General features: G+C 45.2%; 1 protein-coding gene across 1 annotated transcript; it reads right to left on the bottom strand.

Moving 5' to 3' along the window:
* Window positions 1-535: 535 nt before the first annotated feature.
* Window positions 536-19,984, bottom strand: LOC132817233 (caspase-8-like). Its single transcript, XM_060827556.1, has 11 exons — window positions 19,906-19,984; window positions 18,849-19,174; window positions 18,051-18,156; window positions 10,113-10,245; window positions 9,079-9,176; window positions 7,020-7,089; window positions 6,813-6,905; window positions 3,975-4,039; window positions 3,130-3,238; window positions 2,431-3,040; window positions 536-779 (listed from the first exon to the last, which is right to left on the bottom strand). Exons 2-11 carry the CDS (start codon window positions 19,157-19,159, stop codon window positions 620-622), a joined length of 1,755 nt encoding a protein of 584 aa, XP_060683539.1. The 5' UTR covers window positions 19,160-19,174; window positions 19,906-19,984; the 3' UTR covers window positions 536-619.
* Window positions 19,985-20,719: the final 735 nt, after the last annotated feature.

Genomic DNA, 20,719 nt, shown 5'->3' with positions numbered 1-20,719 from the left:
ACCTTTCAAAGTTCCGCAGTGCATGCTTTTACATTCATTGGGAGAACTTCAGCCAGACCAACTTAGTTACTGTCAGTTCCCCAGGTAAGGGCTGGAATCTCCTTCTGGATCCCAGCGTCACCCAGTTCCAGGCATTCCACTCCTGCCTCGCCGCTCGAGCCCTTGTCGGACAATAAGTGCAAGCAGCAAAACTACCGGCCCTCGGTGAATGACCTGCCCAGAGCTGGTGCTGAGTACAGAAGGCAGGAGAGAAGCCACAGAGAAATATAAAAACACAGCAGGTGACAAAAACCTTCAATGAAATTCCTTTTCCCAACCTCTCACAAAACCCTTCAATATTTTCATTAATGTAATATTGTTTCTTTAAAAATTCTGCTAGGAAATATTGCCGTCGTCATGGCAAAACAGTCTGGGTAATGATGTAATCTATAACTTGTTCAAATCAGAACCAATTGTTGAGTTAATGATCTGCATTGACAACAAGATGAAGAGGCTTCCTGACACACAGTCACACTGTCCTTCCTGACTTACCACCAAGCATTCCCTGCACACAGAACCTACTAAGAATCCCCAGGACTTGCAAACCCAAAGTTCACCTTGCTTCCTGTGCCACAGTGGCTTAAGTGGAGTTTTTGAAACTGGTGAAGCTTTGGGTCACAGGGAAGTAAAGTTTCTTCCTGAGGGTATAACTGGGCTGTGGCATTTGGGTCTTGTCTTTCTTGTCCTTTTTCCCACTGACATCTCTGTTGACGATGGTCAGAATGCTCAATAGATCCTCACTGGAAAAGAACAGAAGTCCGTTAGAGAGTGTCGCTCTGAATAGTTTCTACCTTCACAGTGCAATGAGGTCAGTCGCGGTTGGGAGAGACAAATTCAGAGACCACAACCGCCTCACTCTTGCTGCATTACACGTCCCACTCTCTCCCAACTGTTGGCAATGTCCCTCTCTCTCTCTCTCTCTCTTCACCCCACCCACAGCCAAGTAACCCCTCAGCTTGTCGCCACTCACACTTCCCTCACTTTTCTCCCCTCAAGAAAACAATCTTTAATTCTTCCATCCTTGCAAAGTACCATTGCTCTTCAAAGTCCTTCATTACGATGTTGCCTCAAAAATCTGTATCCATCTTTCCAGGAACTTCATGTTTGAAACCCTCCGTACTGGAACGGCTTTTCAGCAAAGTCACAAACAATGTCTGAGGTAACTGTCACAAAGGAAAACATTTCTTCCTCATCTTTCTCAAGCTGTCTGCAGCCTTTGACACAGTTAATCACACCATCCTCCTCCAATGCCTCTCCACTGTCATCCAGCTGCCTGGGAGTGCTCTCACTTGGTGTTACTGGTCTAATCGAAACAGGAAATCGGACTTCTCTTCCTGCCCCTGCACCATTAACTGCCCGGTCCCCACAAGAATCAATTCTTTGCCCCCATCTATCTCTGATCTTGCTATTCCTTGGTGACACTGTTCAAAGACACTGCATTTGTTTTCACATGAACACTGATGTCACCCGTAACTACTTCACCAATACATCTGTCCACTCCTCCTCATTGTTAAATTATCAGCCTAAATCCAACATCCAGTAGATACTGAGAAGACCAAAGCCATTGTTTTTGGCCCCTGCTCCAAACTCCTTCTTTATCTCCATACTTGATCTAAGAATCTGAATAAGCCAATTAGTTCATAATCTTGTTCATATTTGAACCCAACATGAGCTCGAGCACAATATCTATACTGTATCTACCTCATATCTGTAAAGCAGTCTTTCTCCACTTTCTCCAGCCAACATCACCTGGCTGTGCTCCATCTCAGCCCTTCTGTTACTGGAGTCCTAATTCATGTTTTTGTTCCCTCTAGACTCGACTGTTCAAACCTACACCAAACTGGTGTCCAATTTTCTACTCTCTGCCGTTCATCTTAATTCTCAGCAAGTCCCGTACCCCTTTCACCCCTGTGCTTGATGACCTAGCTTGGTTTTAAAATTCTAATCCTTGCTTTCAAAATACTCCATGACCTCACCCTCCCCGTCTCTGTAACTTCCTCCAGCCTGATGACTCTTCAAGACATCAGTGCTTTTTTAATCCTGACCTCTTGTGTGTATCCTCAGTTTTAATCTAACCACCATTACTGGCCATGTGCCTGGGCCCTAAGGTTTGGCGATCCTTCCTTAAAGCTCACCGTCTCTCTACTTCTGACTCCCTTTACCTTTAAGGCGGTGCTCAAATCTCACTCTTTGCCCGAGGTCATCCAATCTAGTATCTTGTTATACTGGCGAGTGTGGTAGTTTATTTTGTGCTGCTCTCGGGACCTTTATTTTAAATGTGCCTTGTTGTGGAGTGTCCCACTCTCCATCCCAGTTTCTCTCCCCTTGTACCCCCACCCCCACCAACTGCTGCTCGGTCACTATGAGGGAGGGTGGGAGCAGAGTGTGTACCTGGGACAGTATTTCTCCAGGTTCTCACACAGTGACTGGATATACCAGGTGCCCAGCTGAGTGTGTCGGAACGAGACGTATCCCTCCACCGTCGCCATGCCTAGGAGAAAGTCCGCCTCGTCAGGGATGGTGGCCATTGCGCTGCTAATGGCATCCTGCTCCAGCATGGGGTCGGTCTCAACACTGATCACCTCACTTCCGCTGCTCCTGGGCCTCGACCCCATCAGACTCGACTCCGCCCCCACAGGGCTGACCTCCGACCACATGAGGCTCGGTTCTGCCCCCACAGGGCTGACCTCGATCCCGACACTGTCCTGTTTCTTGGTGCCCTGGCACGCCTGGATGAAGAAGAGCTTGGGCTTCTCTAGGAGGGTCGGGCACTGTGAGCCCGAGAAGAGCGAGGTGATTTCACGGATGGCGACCATTTGGCCGTCAGTGCCGCACATCACGCCCTGCTTGCCGTGCGTCAGGATGCAGCAGACAAAGCAATCCCGCTGCGAGTGGTCCATCTCCCGGTACCGATCCATGGTTTCTCTCATCTGCACAGCTGACTGGTTCCGGAACAGGACCACTTCGAATCCAAGCCACTTGAAGATACCGTCGAGCCGTTCTGTGGAAACACAAATTTGGGCCCATAGTGATACAGGGTTAAGCGTCAATCACATTGACCAAGCACAAGTCAACAGTAACAATAATTACTCGCATCCACTTCCGTTCCTTTGCGTTGTGGCATTGTCTCGAAGATACTGTTGTTAATTATGACGCAGTAGCCTCTTGGTTTGCTCTCCATTTTGTACCTGCCCAGAATCTGTTACAAAGAGAGAATCTTGTGAGATACATCCAGGGACTTTTCACCAGTGCATCCAGCCCCAGAATATGATTATCAGTCACCTACAGGGTGTCACATTTCAGTGACTCCTTTCTGAAAAAATATAGTCTTATGAATCCCACAGACGCTTGGTTTTGACATTTACAATCAGGTCCCAACCTCCGTAGCTTTTTGAGATAGAGAGAGAACATGAGCTCTCCACTGCCCTTTCTACAGAGGGCTGCTTCCTCACATCACCCCAAAAGGCTAAGCATTAATTTAAAGGTTCTGCCCCGTAATATAGACATGCTCCCACACACCTTACCCCCACCCCAGGAGAGGAAATACTTTCTATCTTTTATCACCTGATTACAATAATACTTTATAACACCTCAATAAGATTATCGCTTAATTTTCCACATGTGAGGAAACACAATCTCATTCTGTGCACCCTGCTTTCGTAACTTAACCCTTTTAGTCCCAGTACCACCTTGGTGATTCTGTGCTGTATTGCCTCCAAGGCCAATTTGTCCTTCCTGAGTGGACAACTGAAGACAGTGCAAATGGAGTCCAGTAAGACCTTTAGATAACAACCTCCACTCTTTGTAATCAAGCCCCCTTTAGTTAGAAGGTTTATATTACATTCACATCTTTAATAATCAGAACCTGGTTAAAATCGTGTAAAGAAACTAAACCAGAAAAAGCAAACAATGGGAGGCGAGTGAACTGGTCTCACCTGATGCTCAGATGTCACCTCAGTACTTGGACCTTGGAAGCCAATACCATCTTGCTCCTTCGCGTCTGCATAAAAGTAAATGATTCTCAGTAAATGCTGTAGTCCAGAAGATACACATCAGTGTGATAGAAACTAAATAAGACCATAAGACATAGGAGTGGAAGTAAGGCCATTCGGCCCATCAAGTCCACTCCGCCATTCAATCATGGCTGATGGGCATTTCAACTCCACTTATCTGTAGCCCTTAATTCCTCATGACATCAAGAAACTATCAATCTCTGGGGGGTTGATAGGGGGTTCAGGGGCAGAAATTCCCAAGAGTTTGCACACCTCAGTCTTTGGAGAAATTTAAAACAAAATGCTAAAGAAAATCCGGCTCCTTAAAAAAATTTATTCTTTTCCTGAACTGTGTACAGGTTCACCTATCTAAGGAAACATGTATCGGCATTAGATTCAGTCCAGAGAATGTTCACTGGGCTGATAGCAAGTAGGACTGTCTTATGAGGAAAGGTTGAGGGGCCTGTACTCATCAGAGTTTAGAAGAATGAGTGGAGACCTTATTGAAACTTAGGAGATTCTTGGTGGACCTGTTTCCCCTCGTGGGAAAGTTTCAGACCAGAGGGCACCTTCTCAAAGTAAGGGGTCACTCATTTAAAAGACAAGGAGGAATTTCTTCTCTGAGGGCTCTGAACCTGTGGAATTCTTTGCTGCAGAAGGCTGTCGCGGCTATATCCTAAGTATACTCAAGTCTGAGAGACAGATTTTTAATCAGTAAGGGAATCAAGGGTTATGGGGAAAAGGCAGGGAAGTGGAGTTGAGGGCTATCACATCAGCAGACATGATGGGCTGAAGAGCCCACTCTGCTCCCATTGGGCAAATCTAAACTCTGCATCTTGTCTTTGAAACGTCCTCTCAGTGCGATGTTCTTGGGTCCAAATTCTGCAGATCTATAGACATTATAGACATTAGTGAGGGCACCGCACCTGATTCCGAGTCACCCACAAGACATTTCAGACTTTCGGAACCAGCACCCAGCATAGGGACCTTCCAAGTGGTGAGCAGTTACCAATTGATACCACCCCACACACCACCCTCTAAAAGGAAGAGGAGGAGGACATTTAGCTCCTCAAGGCTGTTCCAACGTCCAACTGAATCATGGCTGCACTGTAACTCTATCTATCCACTTTGTCCCTTAATGCCCTTGTCTCATAAAACTCAACTGATCATGTGTTTAAATTCATTAACTGAACCCCAGTACCTATTGCTCTTTGTGTGGGAGTATTTTCCATATTTCTCCAACCTTATAAGTGGAGAAATGTTTCCTTACTTCAAGACCTGCTCCTGTTTTAATGTTACAGTTCTCTCCCATTGACCTAAGAAAAAAAAAGATTTTGATCTACCCTTTCAAAATCTCAACCAGATTACCCCTTCACCATCTACATTCAAGTCAATACAGATTCAGTTCATATCACCTTTCTGACTCTTAGAAATGGAAACAGACCCTTCAGTCCATCCAGTCTATGCCAAACATAATCCCAAACTAAACTAGCCCCACCTGCCTGTTCCTGTCCCATATCCCTTCAAAAAACTTCGCTATTCATATACTTACCCAAATGTCTTTTAAACATTGTAATTGTACCCACTTCCTCAGGAAGTTCATTCCACACACAAACCACCCTCTGCTGAAAAAAAATTGCCCTTCATGACTTATATTTTTAAAATTTCCCCCCTCTCATCTTAAAAACTGTCCCCTAGTCTTGAAATCCCTCACACGAGGGAAAAGACCATTAACCCTTATCTCTACCCCTCATTATTTTATAAACTTCAATACAATTGCTTCTCAACCTCTTATGCTCCTGTGAAAGAAGTCTCAGCCTATCCAGCTTTTTTTCATAACTCAAACCTTCCATATCTGGCAACATCCTGGTAAGTCTCTCTGAACCCTCTCCAGCTTAATAACATCCTTCTTATAACTTGACACAGTACTCCAGAAGAGGCCTCACCAATGTCCTGTACAACCTCAGATAAATACTGAGCCACCTATAAAAGGGACATGTGCCCTAACAACTAGTCTTTTACATGGCACTGTATCGAATCCCTTACTGAAACCCAACTGATTCCATCTGCTGATTTACCTTCATCCACGCAAGCTTCTTACCCCAGTACCAAGGGCAGAACACGTCTGACCCTGCTGAAGCCAAGCTGCCTCAGGATAATCAGAAGTTGGCCATCTCAACAGCCCCTTATTAATCTGTCATTATTTTCAGAGCCCTTCCACAGTCTCAGGGCCAGACTCCTGTCTATGAACCTTGTACAAGTGAATTTTGTTACATAAAAGGTACCAAGGTCCTGAAAACCCACATCACATTATCAGCTTCACCCTTCAGATCCAGGGAGCTCATTGATTCTTGATGTGTTCTTCAACTGACTTAACTAGTTTCTGAATTGTTTTTCTTAATGTTAGACAACTATGTATCCTCGATGCTACATAACTGGCTATACAGTAACATGGCATAAACCCACTTGGTCATCCTAATTACTTAAAAACAGAAATAATGTTTATTTCTTCCTAACACACACCCGCTCTCAGATTGCCTCTCTCTTTTTCACTGCCTCTCATCTTTCCATCTCTTTCCTTGTCTCCGACACTCACTTACTCCTCTGTCTCATCTTGCTCTTCTCTTTCAGTCAATTTTGCTTTCACCATCTGCTTTCTGCTGTGTGCATACTCTTCACCCATCTCCTCACACCCAGAATTTCCTTATCTTTGACAGCGCTCTCCACCCTCTGCCTCTCTCACTGTGTATCTCCATGCCCTTTCCTGACTGAGTTGGTTACCTTGACTCTCGGGACTCTGCGTGGTGCTGCTGCTGCTGCTGCTGCTGCTACTGCTGCTTGCATCCTGGACAGGACCTTGCTGGTTTTGAGCGACTGAAATATGGACAGAAAGCAGAGGCTGTGTTGGAGACCTAGACCCCAATATTATGCAGTGAAAGACCTGTCCCACCAGAACTGTACCCCAGTATTATACACTGTCAAACGTACCAGAAAGCTGTGCCAGTTTTGTTGACAAGGGATTGTGCAGTTCAACCATCCTGGGGGGTTCCAACTGTTCCTACAAAGAGAAAACAATTGTATCTGAGGATAGGATCATTGTCAAACCTTAAATGGCAACAGTGACTGGCATACATGGAATGCCCTCCTCCACAGGCGAAACATCGAAGGACACAGAATCCTTACAGTGTGAAAGCAGGCCACTTAGCCCATCGAGTTCACATCCAACCTCTGAAAAGCATCCCTCCCAGATCCACCCTCCTACCTTATCCCTGGAACCCTGCATTTCCCATGGCTAATCTACCTAGCCTGCACATTCCCGGACACTACGGAGCAATTTAAGCATGGCCAATCCACCTTACCTGTGGGAGGACAGTTGCGCAAGGGTGGAATTGAATCTGGAACCGTGGCACCAAGAGGCAGCAGTGCTAACCACTGAGCCACCACACCTTCAGTACTCTCAGCCCACTCAAGGATGTCCAAGTGCTCCAGTACCTGCTTGCAGGACTTAAACATGGATTATGTCTCTCTGTGGTCCTCCTCCACATAGCCCTGTCCCTTTGGAGAGACACTACTCTTGGAGACAGCCTTCTGAAACACCGCTCCTGAACAAGAGATTGGTGACTGACATACAGTTAATTAGATGGGGTATTCCAGCCCACATGGGAAGAGTGGAGTCTAAGATTATGGCAATGTTTTCCCAGTTTCAGTAGAGTGCATGAGAGGGTCCTGTTACTAGGAAACCCTGCCTGTTATTAGGAAACCAACTTAACTCCCTTACAACCCACCCCCCTCAACATCCACTCTTCTTGGCCAATTCCTCCACCCCTGACTATAGGCCCACTGCCAAACATAGCCCGTCTCATTCTGTCTCCTCACTATCATTACAGCACAGAAGCAGGCCATTCAACCCATCAAATTCATGCCTGCTGCCTGTAGACTAACTCTGTTCCATTCCCCTGCTTCATTTCCCTTACCTTGCAAGTTTATTTCTCAAGTGTTAGATCGCAATATCTATGAATACAATCAGGCCATTCAGCCCATCATGTCTGTTTCACCATTCAATAAGACCATGATTGCTCTGATAACCCTCAACTCCACTTTCCTGCCTTTAAACCATAGCTTTTTAATCAGTAAGAAAATTAAATGTTATGTCAACCTCAAATTTACTTAGTGACCCAACCCCAACATGTCTCTGTGATATTTAAAAAAAAAATCACAAATTGACTACCCTCAGAAAGAAACAAAAATCCTCATCTCTGTCCTAATTGGGCAACACCTTATTCTGAGATTATGCCCAGTGATCCTAGATTCTCCCACAAGGGGACACACCCTCTCCATATAAACTATGTCAAAGCCCCTTAAGAATCTTTTAAACTCTAATGAGTACAGGTCCAACCTACTCAATCTCATTACCTACTCCTCATAAAGACAATCCTTCCATACCTGGGATTAACCTAGTGAACGGTCTTTACACTGCCTCCGATGACGGTATGTCTTTCCTTAGATAGGGGGGTCCAAAACTGTTCAGTGTTCCAGCTGTAGTCTGACTACTGTGCCATGCATAGATTTAGCAAGATTTCTTATTCACCTTTCTTTTTGAAATCATTTATTGATTCTTCTTCCACAAGTCTTGTGGGAAGTGAGTCCTAACTCACCACCACTCACTGGGTTAAAGAAAGTTACATTCTTCCTCACATGCTCCCTGCATCTCTTGCCAAAATCTATGTTCTTATACCATCAGCTAATGGGAAAAGCTTATCTTTGTCTAGCTCACTGAAACTTCAAGCTCACCTCTACCAAACCTCCCCTCAACCTCTTTTGGTCCAAGGAGAACAACCCCCAGCTCCTCCAACCTTGTAGATAAAATCCCTCAATCCTGGAAGCATCCCGATAAATCTCCTGTGGTCACGTCCTTCCTAGAGTGTGGGGACTGGTACCTGATGCTAAAGCCCATTCTGTGGCCTAACCAAAGCTTCACAAAGATACACCTGATTAGTCAGATTGAGAGACAAACATAACAGCACAAACCAATGCAAGGTTTACTCACCCCAGATGGCAACCTGTGAGGAATTAAATTCACAAACTCATTCTCAGTCTCGGGAGTTGGAGCCAGCACTGGACCAGATTCCTCACCCTTCTGGCTTTCTAAATTGACAAAGGAATAAGGACGCCGAGTTACGCATTCTGATATAAACAGCCCATCCCTGCATGGGTAAGTGAGCTCAGGTGGGAGCTCATGGAGTGCAGACACAGGAGGTGTAGCCCCAAGACCAGAGATCTGTACCTGGTCTTTCTGGACTTTGAGGACAGTAGAGGGGAAAGGACAGAAACCATAAGTAGTAAGAGTAGAAGTCAGCCATTCAGCCCATCAAGCCTGTTCCGTCATTCAAATAGAATGCAGCTGATCTGATTATCTTCAACTCCACTTTTGTGCCTTTTCCCCATGACCTTTGATTAAAAATAAATTAAAAATTTCAGATTAAAAATGTCTTTCTCAGCCTTGAATGTATTTAATGACGGAGCTTCGACTCTCCAGTAAAAATGTCCACAGATTCATTACCCTCAAAGAAAATATTCCTCCTCCTCCTCTCTGTCCCAACTGGACAAACCCCTCACACAGATATCACACCGCCTGGTTCTAGACTATCCCATGGTGGGGTGGGGGGGAAGCAGCCATCTCTCATCCACCTGGTCAAGCTTGTTAAGAGTCTTGTATGTTTCCATAACGGGGTCCTCCTATTCTTCTAAACTGTGATGAGTACAAGTCCAACCATCTCAACCACTTCCTGTCCCTCCACACTTAGTGAACCTGGAGAGGGGAGCGGAGAGGCGAGGCGAGCAAGGACAAGAGGAAAGAGGAGGGAGAAAGAGAGAGGAGGAGAGAGCAGAAAGAAACAGTGAGAGGCAAGAGGTGAGGGGAGAGGAGTGGAGGAGCTGAGATGCCAGATCTGTCACAAGTTGTCAGCGGATCTTCACTGGTTGGTTTACCAGTGTGGTACATGCGGGCTGCAAACTCACTCCCACTGACCATTCTCCCTGAATTTCCCAGTAGAACGCTGCGCGAAAACCGATGACCATTACCTTCCCTTCTGTAACATTCAAACTTCTTCACTAAGTCCTCCCCAATTTCCTTGCAAATGTTCTCCAGAAGCTCCATATTATTTTCTTCCAGCAATCCTTCCTTCTCCATTTCAGTGAGGGCATCCAGCATGGTCTGAGGGGAGGTGTGAGAGTGACACAGCAAACTGTTAGTGAAAGGCTCATCCTGAAACAAAAGCAGAAATCACTGGAAATATTCAGCAAGTCTGCCAGCATCGGTGGAGAGAAAGCAGAGGTAACACTTCAGGTCCAGTGACCCTTCTTCCAGCATCCAGTTCTTTGTGTTTTTTTTTTGTTTAAAGACAGTTTCTGATTACTCGATGTTTTACCCAATGACTCTGATTGTACAGGAGCCACACTGGAGGTGTAATTAAAAGACAGACTTTGTGAAAGGTTTTAAAGCAGGAGCGTTTGCCAATTATATAAATTATGTGGTCGAGAATTTAGGAGGCATGGTTAGTAAGTTTGCAGATGACACCAAAATTGATAGTATAGCGAAGAAGGTTATCTAAAGGATCTTGATCAACTGGGCCAGTGGGTTAAGGGGTTTAGGTAGATGGGATTTAATTTGGTTAATTGCAAGAGATTACATTTTGATAGAAAAAACCAGGGCAGGACTTACACAATTAATGGTAGAGCCTTAGGTAGTGTTGTCATTCAGGGAGACTTAAGGGCTCAGGTAGACGGGGTGGTTAAGTAGCCGTTTAGCATGCTTGCCATCATTGCTCAGAATATTGAGTATAGGGGTTGGGACATCATGTCGAGATTGTAGAATGTTGGTGAAGCCACTTGTGTACAGTTCTGGTCACCCTACTGCAGAATATTAGAATCCCTACAGTGTGGAAGCAGACCAGTGACAGGGACCCAAGTTCAATTCCAGCCTTGGGTGACTGTGTGTGGAGTTTGCATGTTCTAACCACATGGGTTTCTCACAGTCCAAAGATGTTCAGGTTGGGTGGATTGACCATGCTAAATTGCCCATAGTGTCCAGGGATGTGCAGGCTAGGTGGATTCGTCATGGGATATACGAGGTTACAGGGACAGGGATGGGTTTGGGCAGGATGCTCTTCAGAGGGTAACCACTGAGCCACTGTGTGGCCCTAAGAAAGGATATTATTAATTTGGAGAGGGTTCAGATTTACCTGGATGTTGCTGGGACTGGAGGGTAAGAGTCATAAGGAGAAGCTGGATATGCTGGGACCTTTCTCACTGGACTATAGGAGGTTGAGGGGTAACCTTATAGAGCTTTAACAAAAATCATGAGGAAGATAGATAAGGTGAATAGCAAAGGTCTTTTCCCTGGGGGAAGCGACTTCAAAACTAGGAGGCATATTTTTTAAGGTGAGAGGAGAAAGATTTAAAATGGACCAGACAAGCAACTTTTTCCACACTGTGGTTCATAAAAGGAATGAATCAGCAGAGGAAGTGGTAGGTGCAGGCACAGTTACAACATTTAAAAACATTTAGATAGGTATGTGATTAGGAAAGGTTTACAGGTATATGGGCCAAATGCAGGCAGGTGAGATTAGTTCAGTTTAGGAAACTTGGTTGAGATAGACAAGCTGGACCGAAGGGTCTGTTTCCGTGATGCATGACTGTAGGAGAGGAACGTGGAGAGATTTAAAGAGAAAATTTCAGAACCTAGAGCTCAAGCAGCTGAAGGCAAGACTGCCAATTGTGGAGCCAAGTGGGTATGAGACACGAAGGGGAGAGGGGTGAGGACACAGGAGGGGAATGGAGATGGATGAAGTGGGGGAGATGGTGCAAGTGGAGGAGGATGCTAGGTGGGGTAAAGAGGAGCTCTACAAGATAAGGGAAAGGGGTTTGGGAAAGAGATGGTGTAGAAGCAGGCAATTCAATCCACCTTGCTGCACAACTCCCCAAATGAACATTATAATTTAGTACCATTCTGCTGCCCTTTCCCCATAACCTACACATTATTTCTATTTAAATAATCATCTAACACCCTGCTAAGTACCTCACTTGAAGTACACAGATAGGAGGCTGGAAGTACACAGCAAGCCAGGCAGCATCAGGAGGTGCAGAAATCGACATTTGGGGTGTAACCCTTCTTCAGGTCCTTCAGCCAGTGGATTGGTTGTGTATAATTATTGCTCAGCTTTCTACTATTCAACCTAACTTGAAAACCCCCAATTGCTATTTCCTTATTAAATGAATCTATCTCCCTCATACACCTTCAGGCAACCCTGTCGAGTTGTAGAGATGTTCACCACAGCAACATGCCCTTCAATCCAACTGGTCCGTGCTGACCAGATATCCTAACTTAATCTAGTCTCATTTGACAGCACCCAGCCCATATCCCTCTAAACCATTTCTATTCATGTACCCATCCAGATGCCTTTTAAATGTTGTAATTGTACCAGTCTCCAGCACTTCCTCCGGTAACTCATCCCATACTTGCACCACCTTTTGCATGAAAAAGTTTCCCCTTAGGACCCTTGCAAATTTTTCCCCTCTCACCCTAAACCTGTGCCCACTAGTTCTGGACTTCCCCACCCCAAGGAAAAGACCTGGTCTATTTACCCTATCCACGTCACTTATGATTTTATTAACCCCTCAGCCTCTGACACTCCAGGGAAAACAGCCCCAGCCTGTTCAGCCTCTCCCTATAGCTCAAATCCTCCAACCCTGGCAACATCCTTGTAAATCTTTTCTGAACCCTTTCAAGTTTCACAACATCCTTCCAATAGGAGGGAGACCAGGATTGCATGCAATATTCCGAAAGTGGCCTAACCAATTTCCTGTACAGCTGCAACATGACCTCCCAACTCCTGTACTCAATACTCTGACCAATAAATTTGGGCGGCACGGTAGCACAGTGGTTAGCACTGCTGCCTCACAGCGCCAGAGACCCGGGTTCAATTCCTGACTCAGGCGACTGACCGTGTGGAGTTTGCACATTCTCCCCGTGTCTGCGTGGGTTTCCTCCGGGTGCTTCGGTTTCCTCCCACAGTCACAAAGATGTGCAGGTCAGGTGAATTGGCCGTGCTAAATTGCCCATAATGTTAGGTAAAGGGGTAAATGTAGGGGAATGGGTGAGTTGCACTTTGGCGGTTCGGTGTGGACTTGTTGGGCCGAAGGGCCTGTTTCCACACTGTAAGTAACCTAATCTAAACGAAAGCATAACAAACACCTTCTTCACTCTCCTATCTACCTGCCACTGCACTTTCAAGGAGCTATGAACCTGCACTTCAAGATCGTTTTTTTTTATTTTAAATATATACTTTATTCATAAAAGGAGGATAGTAAAAGCTTTTTTAGGTATGTGAAAGGCAAAAAAATGGTTAAGACCAAAATTGGGCCCTTGAAGACAGAAACAGGGGAATATATTACAGGGAACAAAGAAATGGCAGAAGAATTGAATTGGTACTTCAGATCTGTGTTTACTGGGGAAGACACAAGCAACCTCCTAGAGGTAACAGTGGCTAAAGGACCTGAACTTAAGGGAATTTATATTTGCCAGGAATTGGTGTTGGAGAGACTGTTAGGTCTGAAGGTTGATATGTCCCCGAGGCCTGATGGTCTACATCCCAGGGTACTGAAGGAGTTGGCTTGAGAAATCATGGATGCGTTAGTGATTATTTTCCAGAGTTTGATAGGTTCGGGATCAGTTCCTGTGGATTAGAGGGTGGCTAATGTTGTACCACTTTTTAAGAAAGGCGTGAGAGAAAAAGCAGGAAATTATAGACCAGTTAGTCTGACTTCAGTGGTGGGAAAGATGCTGAAAGGATGAAATTACGACACATCTGGATAGTAGTAACAGGATAGGTCAGAGTCAGCATGGATTTATGAAGGGGAAATCATGCTTGACTAATCTTCTGGAATTTTTTGAGGATGTAACTCTGAAGGTGGATGAGGGAGATCCAGTAGATGTAGTGTATCAAAAGCTTTCTGAAAGTCCAGGTAAAGTCCCACATAGGAGGTTAGTGAGAAAAACTAGGGTGCATGGTATTGGGGGCAAAGTACTAACTTGGATTGAAAGTTGGTTGGCTGATAGGAAACAAAGAGTAGTGATAAACGGCTCCATTTCAGAATAGCAGGCAGTGACCAGTGGGGTACCGCAGGGATCAGTGCTGGGACCGCAGCTTTTTACAATATATGTTAATGATATAGAAGATGGTATTAGTAATCACATTAGCAAATTTGCTGATGATACTAAGCTGGGTGGCAGGGTGAAATGTGAGGAGGATGTTAGGAGATTGCAGGGTGACCTGGACAGGTTAGGTAAATGGTCAGATGCATGGCAGATGCAGTTTAATGTGGATAAATGTATGGTTATCCACTTTGGTGGCAAGAACAGGAAGGCAGATTACTACCTAAATGGAATCAAGTTAGGTAAAGGGGCAGTACAAAGAGATCTGGGTGTTCCTGTACACCAGTCAATGAAGGTAAGCATGCAGGTACAGCAGGTAGTGAAGAAGGCTAATAGCATGCTGGCCTTCATAACAAGAGGGATTGAATATAGAAGCAAAGAGGTTCTTCTGCAGCTGTATTGGGCCCTGGTGAGACCACACCTGGAGTAGTGTGTGCAGTTCTGGTCTCCAAATTTGAGGAAAGACATTCTGGCTATTGAGGGAGTGCAGCGTAGGTTCACGAGGTCAATTCCTGGAATGGTGGGACTACCTTACGCTGAAAGACTGGAGCGATTGGGCTTGTATACCCTTGAATTTAGAAGACTGAGAGACATATAAGATTATTAAAGGATTGGACACTCTGGAGGCAGGAAACATGTTCACCCAGAGAGTGGTCGCTGTATAGAATGCTCTGCCCAGAGGGCAGTGGAGGCCCAGTCTCTGGATTAATTTAAGAAAGAGTTGGATAGAGCTCTGAAGGATAGTGGAATCAAGAGTTATGGAGATATGGCAGGATCAGGATGATCAGCCATGATCATATTGAACAGTGGTGCAAGCTCGAAGGGCAGAATGGCCTACTCCTGCACCTATTGTCTAAAATATTTTGATGATGTGTACAATTGGTCACGCCACACATACATAAACCTTACATTTCTTTTGCATACAGAGACAGAGTAATCATTCATATATACAGGTCTGTATGATTACTACCCACATTTTTAGCTGGGGGTTCCGCATAGCCCCCTTACTGCATGGGCCCCCTGTGCTTAGGCAGGCAGATGTTACACGGTGGTCTTTCCCCACTGCGCCTTGGCGGCAGCTGCCCCAAGCTTCAGCACATCCCTCAACACGTAGTCCTGGATTGCAAAACGTGCCAGTCTGCAAAACTCAGTCAGAATCAACTCCTTCAGCTGGAAGATCAATAGGTTTTGGACCACCCAGAGAGCGTCCTTCACTGAGCTGATGATCCTCCAGGCCCAGTTGACGTTCGTCTCGGTGTGCGTCCCGGGGAACAGGCCAAAGAGCACGGAGTACCGCGGCATGGCGCTGCTTGGGATGAACCTCGACAAACACTGCTGCATTCCTCTCCAAATTTCCTCTGCATAGGCACATTCCAAAGGAGGTGTGAGACAGTCTCGTCCCCATCACAGCCGCTTCGAGGGCAGCGTGCGGTGCGGCAGAGAGTCTGGGAACTCCAAGGTCTCTTTGTTCAGCAACATTCCCAGCACTTTACCATTAAGTGTAAAAGTTCTGCTAAGATTTGCCTTTCAAAAATGCAGCACCTCACATTTATCTAAATTAAACTCCATCTGCCACTCCTTGGTCCATAGGCCCATCTGATCAAGATCCCATTCTACTCTGAGGTAACCTTCTTCACTATCCACTGCACCTTCAATTTTGGTGTCATCTGCAAACTTAGGAACTATACCTCCTATGTTCACATCCAAATCATTTATATAAATAATGAATCACATTGGACCGAGCACCAATCCTTGCGGCACACCACTGGTCACAGGCTTCCAGCCTGAAAAGCAACCCTCCCCCACCCTCAGTCTTCTACCTTGAGCCAGTTCTGCATCTAAATGGCACCTACTAGGAACAAGAGTATCCCATTCACTCCATCAAGCCGATTCCCACCATTCAATGTGATCATACCTATTCTGAATGCATCAACAGTTTTTACCCAGCCCGTCCCCGTAACCTTGTACAACATCAATATTTTGCTGATTCCCAAATCTCTACCTTAACCCATTCAAAAACTCCATTCAAAAACTCCATTCACAGCCCTCTGTGAATTCCAAACATTTACAACCTTTTGAGCAAAAGATTTCTCTTCATCAGAATCCTAAAAGAATATTCCCTTATTTTTCAGTAATGCTCCCTTTTCTAGATTCCCCAGTAAAGGGGTGTGTGTGTGTGTGTGTGTGTGTGTGTGTGTGTGGTGGGGGGAAAAGAGCGCCATTCCTGCACCTACTAAGTCTATTCTTTTCAATATTTTGTGTGAGTTTCATTGAGGAAAAACGCCCACTCTTCAAAACTGTACAGAATACAGGCCCAGTTTGCCAAATCTCTCTTTATAGGTGAGTTCCACCATCCCAGGAATAAGTGAACACACTGGGTATGGCAGTAGTATTAATTTTCTTGAGATAAGGAATCCAAAACTGCGCACAGTACCCTAGTTGCAGTCAAGCCAAGTGAATCAATTCAGTTGAAGTAAGACTTCATAGTTCCTGTACTCCGATCCTCGTGATAAATACTAACATTCCATTCACCTTTCTAACGGCTTTCTGCTCCTAAACATCAGCCTTCAGTCACATTTTGGCAATGACATCCAAATCCCTTTGCACATTTACATTTTCCCAACTCTCACCATTTAACAAAAATTCTGCATATTTGCTGCAAATATTTGTTCATTCACTAAATTTGTCCTAAACCTCCTAAAGCTTTTTTTTAAACACATCCTCACAACACACATTCCCACTTAGTTTTTACAAATTTGGAAATGTTACAGTTGATCTCTGTAGTGATTGGAATCAGCTGAATGTTGTTGACTACAAGGTTCTTGATTGGGTTCGTTAATCAGAAAAGCCCTGGCAGACCAACATAACCAGGAGATTAAGTTTTTAAAAAAATATATAACCAGATGGTTAGAATCTTCTCAGTTCAGGGGACTGACTCTGAGCTGACAGGCTGGCCAAAGCCTGTGTACAAGTAAATCAAGACTGACTTTCAAAACTGTAGAGAATACAGGCCCAGTTTGCCCAGTCTCTGTGCAGTTATTTCAGTCTCCAACTCCAAATCATTGATACATATTATAAACCGCTGGGACCCAAGTTCTGATCCTTGTGTTGCCCCACTAGTCACAGCTGCCAACACAAAAATATCCAATTTATTCCTACTCTCTATCTGTTGGCCAATAGTTAATCCTATTCCACATGCTCTAAGTCATCGAACCAACCTCCAAGCGAGGGAATTTCAATGCTCCAATCTCTTTCCACTTAATGGACTCCCTCATTCTCAGACATTTGCTACCTGACATTTCACACTAAACTGCATCTGCCTCCTGTCTACCCCCAACTCTACCACCACATTCCCTGAACCTTTCAGGCCTCCAAATATCTTTCGCGCTCCTCCCGACTGTCAAATCTGCGTGCCAGCAGCTCATTTCAAAATACACAGGGGATTGGGAAATGATCCCAGGGATTTTAGTTAGGAGGACAGATGGCTAGTACTTTTCCCCATTGGTGAAGGTTTATCACCATTGTCTAGTAATTCAACAACTAAATCAAATTCCAGCAGCATTAAAAGATCAAAGTGAGAGTTAGGAGCATTTATTTTGTATGGAGGATTGAGAGCACCTGGAACCTTTTGTGAGAAATGGCAAAGGAAACATAATCCATCAAGGATCCATCCAAAAAGGCAAAGGAGAGAGATTGATTGCTATGAAACTAAATGAATAGATATAGAGAAGATATAGGGATAACATAGTAAAGGGGATTAGCTCTTTCACAGGAGGCAAAAATACCAGCATATCTATTAAACTCACTGTGATGTTCTCCAGCTTCAATTTGGATAGAGATGAGCGCAAAAAATGTTTCACAGTGTCCAAATCCTTCATAGTAATATCCTCTGAAACTTCGAACAAAAACTGTCTGCAAAAGAAGCAAATGTATATTAAAACATGTCTCAGAGACAGGTACGGTTCAGGAACAAGAGCGGAATCCTCTCTACTTCCCCACAGGATGGTTTTAATTCATTACAAGGCTGTTTGTAAAATGTTAAAAATGAAAGTGAACATAAATTACTTTATTCATAGACTGCTATGTTCAGATCCCATCAAACACATGGAAGTCAGGTCCTATAAAATTTAGAGACAGAGCAAATCTCTCCACATTGTACACATCAAGGTACAGCACAGGGTTAGGTAGAGAATAAAGCTGCCTTCCCTCTCCCACAGGCCCCCTTAACCTTTCCAGGACAGGTACAGCATACAGTTAGTTATAAAGGTATTTCTGCATTGTCCCACCAAACACACCCTGAGCAGGCACAGACCTATTTAAACACTGCTAAGTATTGTTTTATACAACCTATTCAACCCCTAATTGATTCAACAGGAATCCTGCTCAGCTCTTCCAATCCACATCTTCACTGTCTAGTGGATGAGCTGATTCATAGATGTTTCTGGGAATCCTCACTGCTGCTGGAGTGGGATTGACAACTGTCCTAGAACACCTAACCACATAAGTTTAGTCTGCTCGAGTATCTGCCCTTATTGCACATCTCCTGAGGTGATCATGAAGGAGAGTCAATGAGTGTACGGTTGACCATGAGAGATCCAGCTGACCTGTACAATGAGATCTTGGCCGTTCCTGGTTCTTTCAGCTGCTTGCAGACGTCCTCCTTGTTGTAGTTCATCCTCTTCAGGAGCCTGAACTGCCTGGTCCGATAGAGGAGCTCTGCCACAATGAAGGGGTCATTCTCATCGAGAAGGCCCTTCTCCTGCAGGGCGGTGAAGAGCTTTTGTCCAGAATCAGCCGCGTTGAGCCGGTTACTGTGCAACAGATCTCGGCAAAGGAACTTCATTGCCTCCAGCTCATCGCTGCCCAGGTTCTCACTGATTTGATTGAGAAGGACTCGGAAACGGAAATCTTCCATCGTGGCTTCAAATGCCTGTGTGAGCAGAGAGATCGTACGCATCAGAACCCTCCCCGTGCTTGTGAGACTCCCCTTCCTCATAAAAAGAGTCTCTGCACCTTCCCCACCCATTGCTGAACACCTCCTACAAACCCTTTGGCCTTTCCCCATGGCTGATTTCCCCTCTTTCTAACCCAGGAGTCACTGGGTAACTAAGGATCAGGGACAGGAATCGTGGGCGAATTTCTCTTCTTCCCTATCCCGGGGGGTCACTGGACAGTGACTGGGGACACGGAGAGGAGGTTTCCTCATAGAGACAGTCCAGAACCGGGAGCACTGCTGCAGAACTAGGAGTCACCTTTTCTAGTTTCGTCAGGGAATTAAAGGTCATTGAACTGAATTGTAATATGAAATTCAAAACACAAGCAGAGATCGGCCATGATCTTATTGAATGAATGGTCTCCTTCTGTCCTTCTTTTGTATATTTATGTGGGCAGGAGGAAGACTCCTGGCTGATTTCTCCCCCTCCCCTCCTTTCTAACTCAGGGGTCACAAGGCAGTGATCAGGAGCAGAGACCCTGCTTGTTACTTTCTTCTGTTGGTTACATTGTTGTCAGATTCGGATTGGTTCCTCAGCCACGGGGACACAATGTATCTACCTGAGGGGAATGTGTCAATACAACTGGGGCTGCTTCCAGCTCTGGGGAAGGGGCAGGGGCAGGGGCTGGGCAATGTAGTGGGCCCTGTGTTTGGGGAGCAGCACTAACCTGGGCGCAGGGGTCAGCCTTGGCGGAAAGGCCTCCAGAATCGGCGGCCTGCGCCTCTGACACATACGGAAGTTCAATGTCTGGGAGGCTGAGTCACTGTGATGGGACCGCCCAGAGAGCTCAGCGACAGCGTACTGAGAAAGAAGAGAAAAATACACATCCGGGCTTGGGGAAATACCCCGAGAAACGAGCGGACAATAGGGCGAATAGCACTCAAACATTGCACAGACAACTACATATGGTGCAAACAACCACAATGTAAAAACTTCACAAATAATGTGAATACTTGGCCGGTCCCCCCAAAAGCAAATGCGCCCAAAAAAAACACAGAAGGAGGCCGTTCGGGCCGTCACTCATGCACTGGAAATGAAGTGCTCCTCTGACAAAGGGTCGCTAGACTTCAAATGCTAACTGTTTTTCTCCCGCAGATGTTAAGTTTATCTAGCACTTTCTGTTTTCATTTCAGAAGTCGTCTGTCTTCCCGAGCTCTATGCATTCTTCAGTTTTCAGGTAATTATCCACTTCCCTCTTGAATGCCACGATTAAAACCTTCCTGATGAAGGGCTTATGCTCGAAACGTCGAATTGTCTATTCCTGAGATGCTGCCTGGCCTGCTGTGCTTTGACCAGCAACACATTTGCAGCTGTGATCTCCAGCATCTGCAGACCTCATTTTTTACACAATTAAACCTCGCTCAGGCAGCTCATTTGTGTGTGAGAGAAATCTTTCTCAACACATCTTCCGTTGCTACTTTTGTGTTAGATCCAAATGCTTACGTTCTGGATCCTTTCATAATATCCACTCTATCTAGATC

Source organism: Hemiscyllium ocellatum, chromosome 7, assembly GCF_020745735.1.
Source record: "Hemiscyllium ocellatum isolate sHemOce1 chromosome 7, sHemOce1.pat.X.cur, whole genome shotgun sequence".
Lineage (NCBI taxonomy): Eukaryota > Metazoa > Chordata > Chondrichthyes > Orectolobiformes > Hemiscylliidae > Hemiscyllium > Hemiscyllium ocellatum.
The sequence above is the reverse complement of the archived record's forward strand: the minus strand, read 5'-3'. Positions and strand labels throughout refer to the sequence as shown.

Excerpts from the sequence above, each read along its gene's own strand:
- LOC132817233 (XM_060827556.1), bottom strand. The coding sequence starts at position 19,159 with ATGGAAGATTTCCGTTTCCGAGTCCTTCTCAATCAAATCAGTGAGAAC. Across the intron at positions 18,157-18,848 it reads GCCAAGATCTCATTGTACAG|ACAGTTTTTGTTCGAAGTTT; the intron begins GTCAGCTGGATC and ends CTTCTTTTGCAG. Across the intron at positions 7,090-9,078 it reads CTCACAGGTTGCCATCTGGG|GAACAGTTGGAACCCCCCAG; the intron begins GTGAGTAAACCT and ends TTCTCTTTGTAG.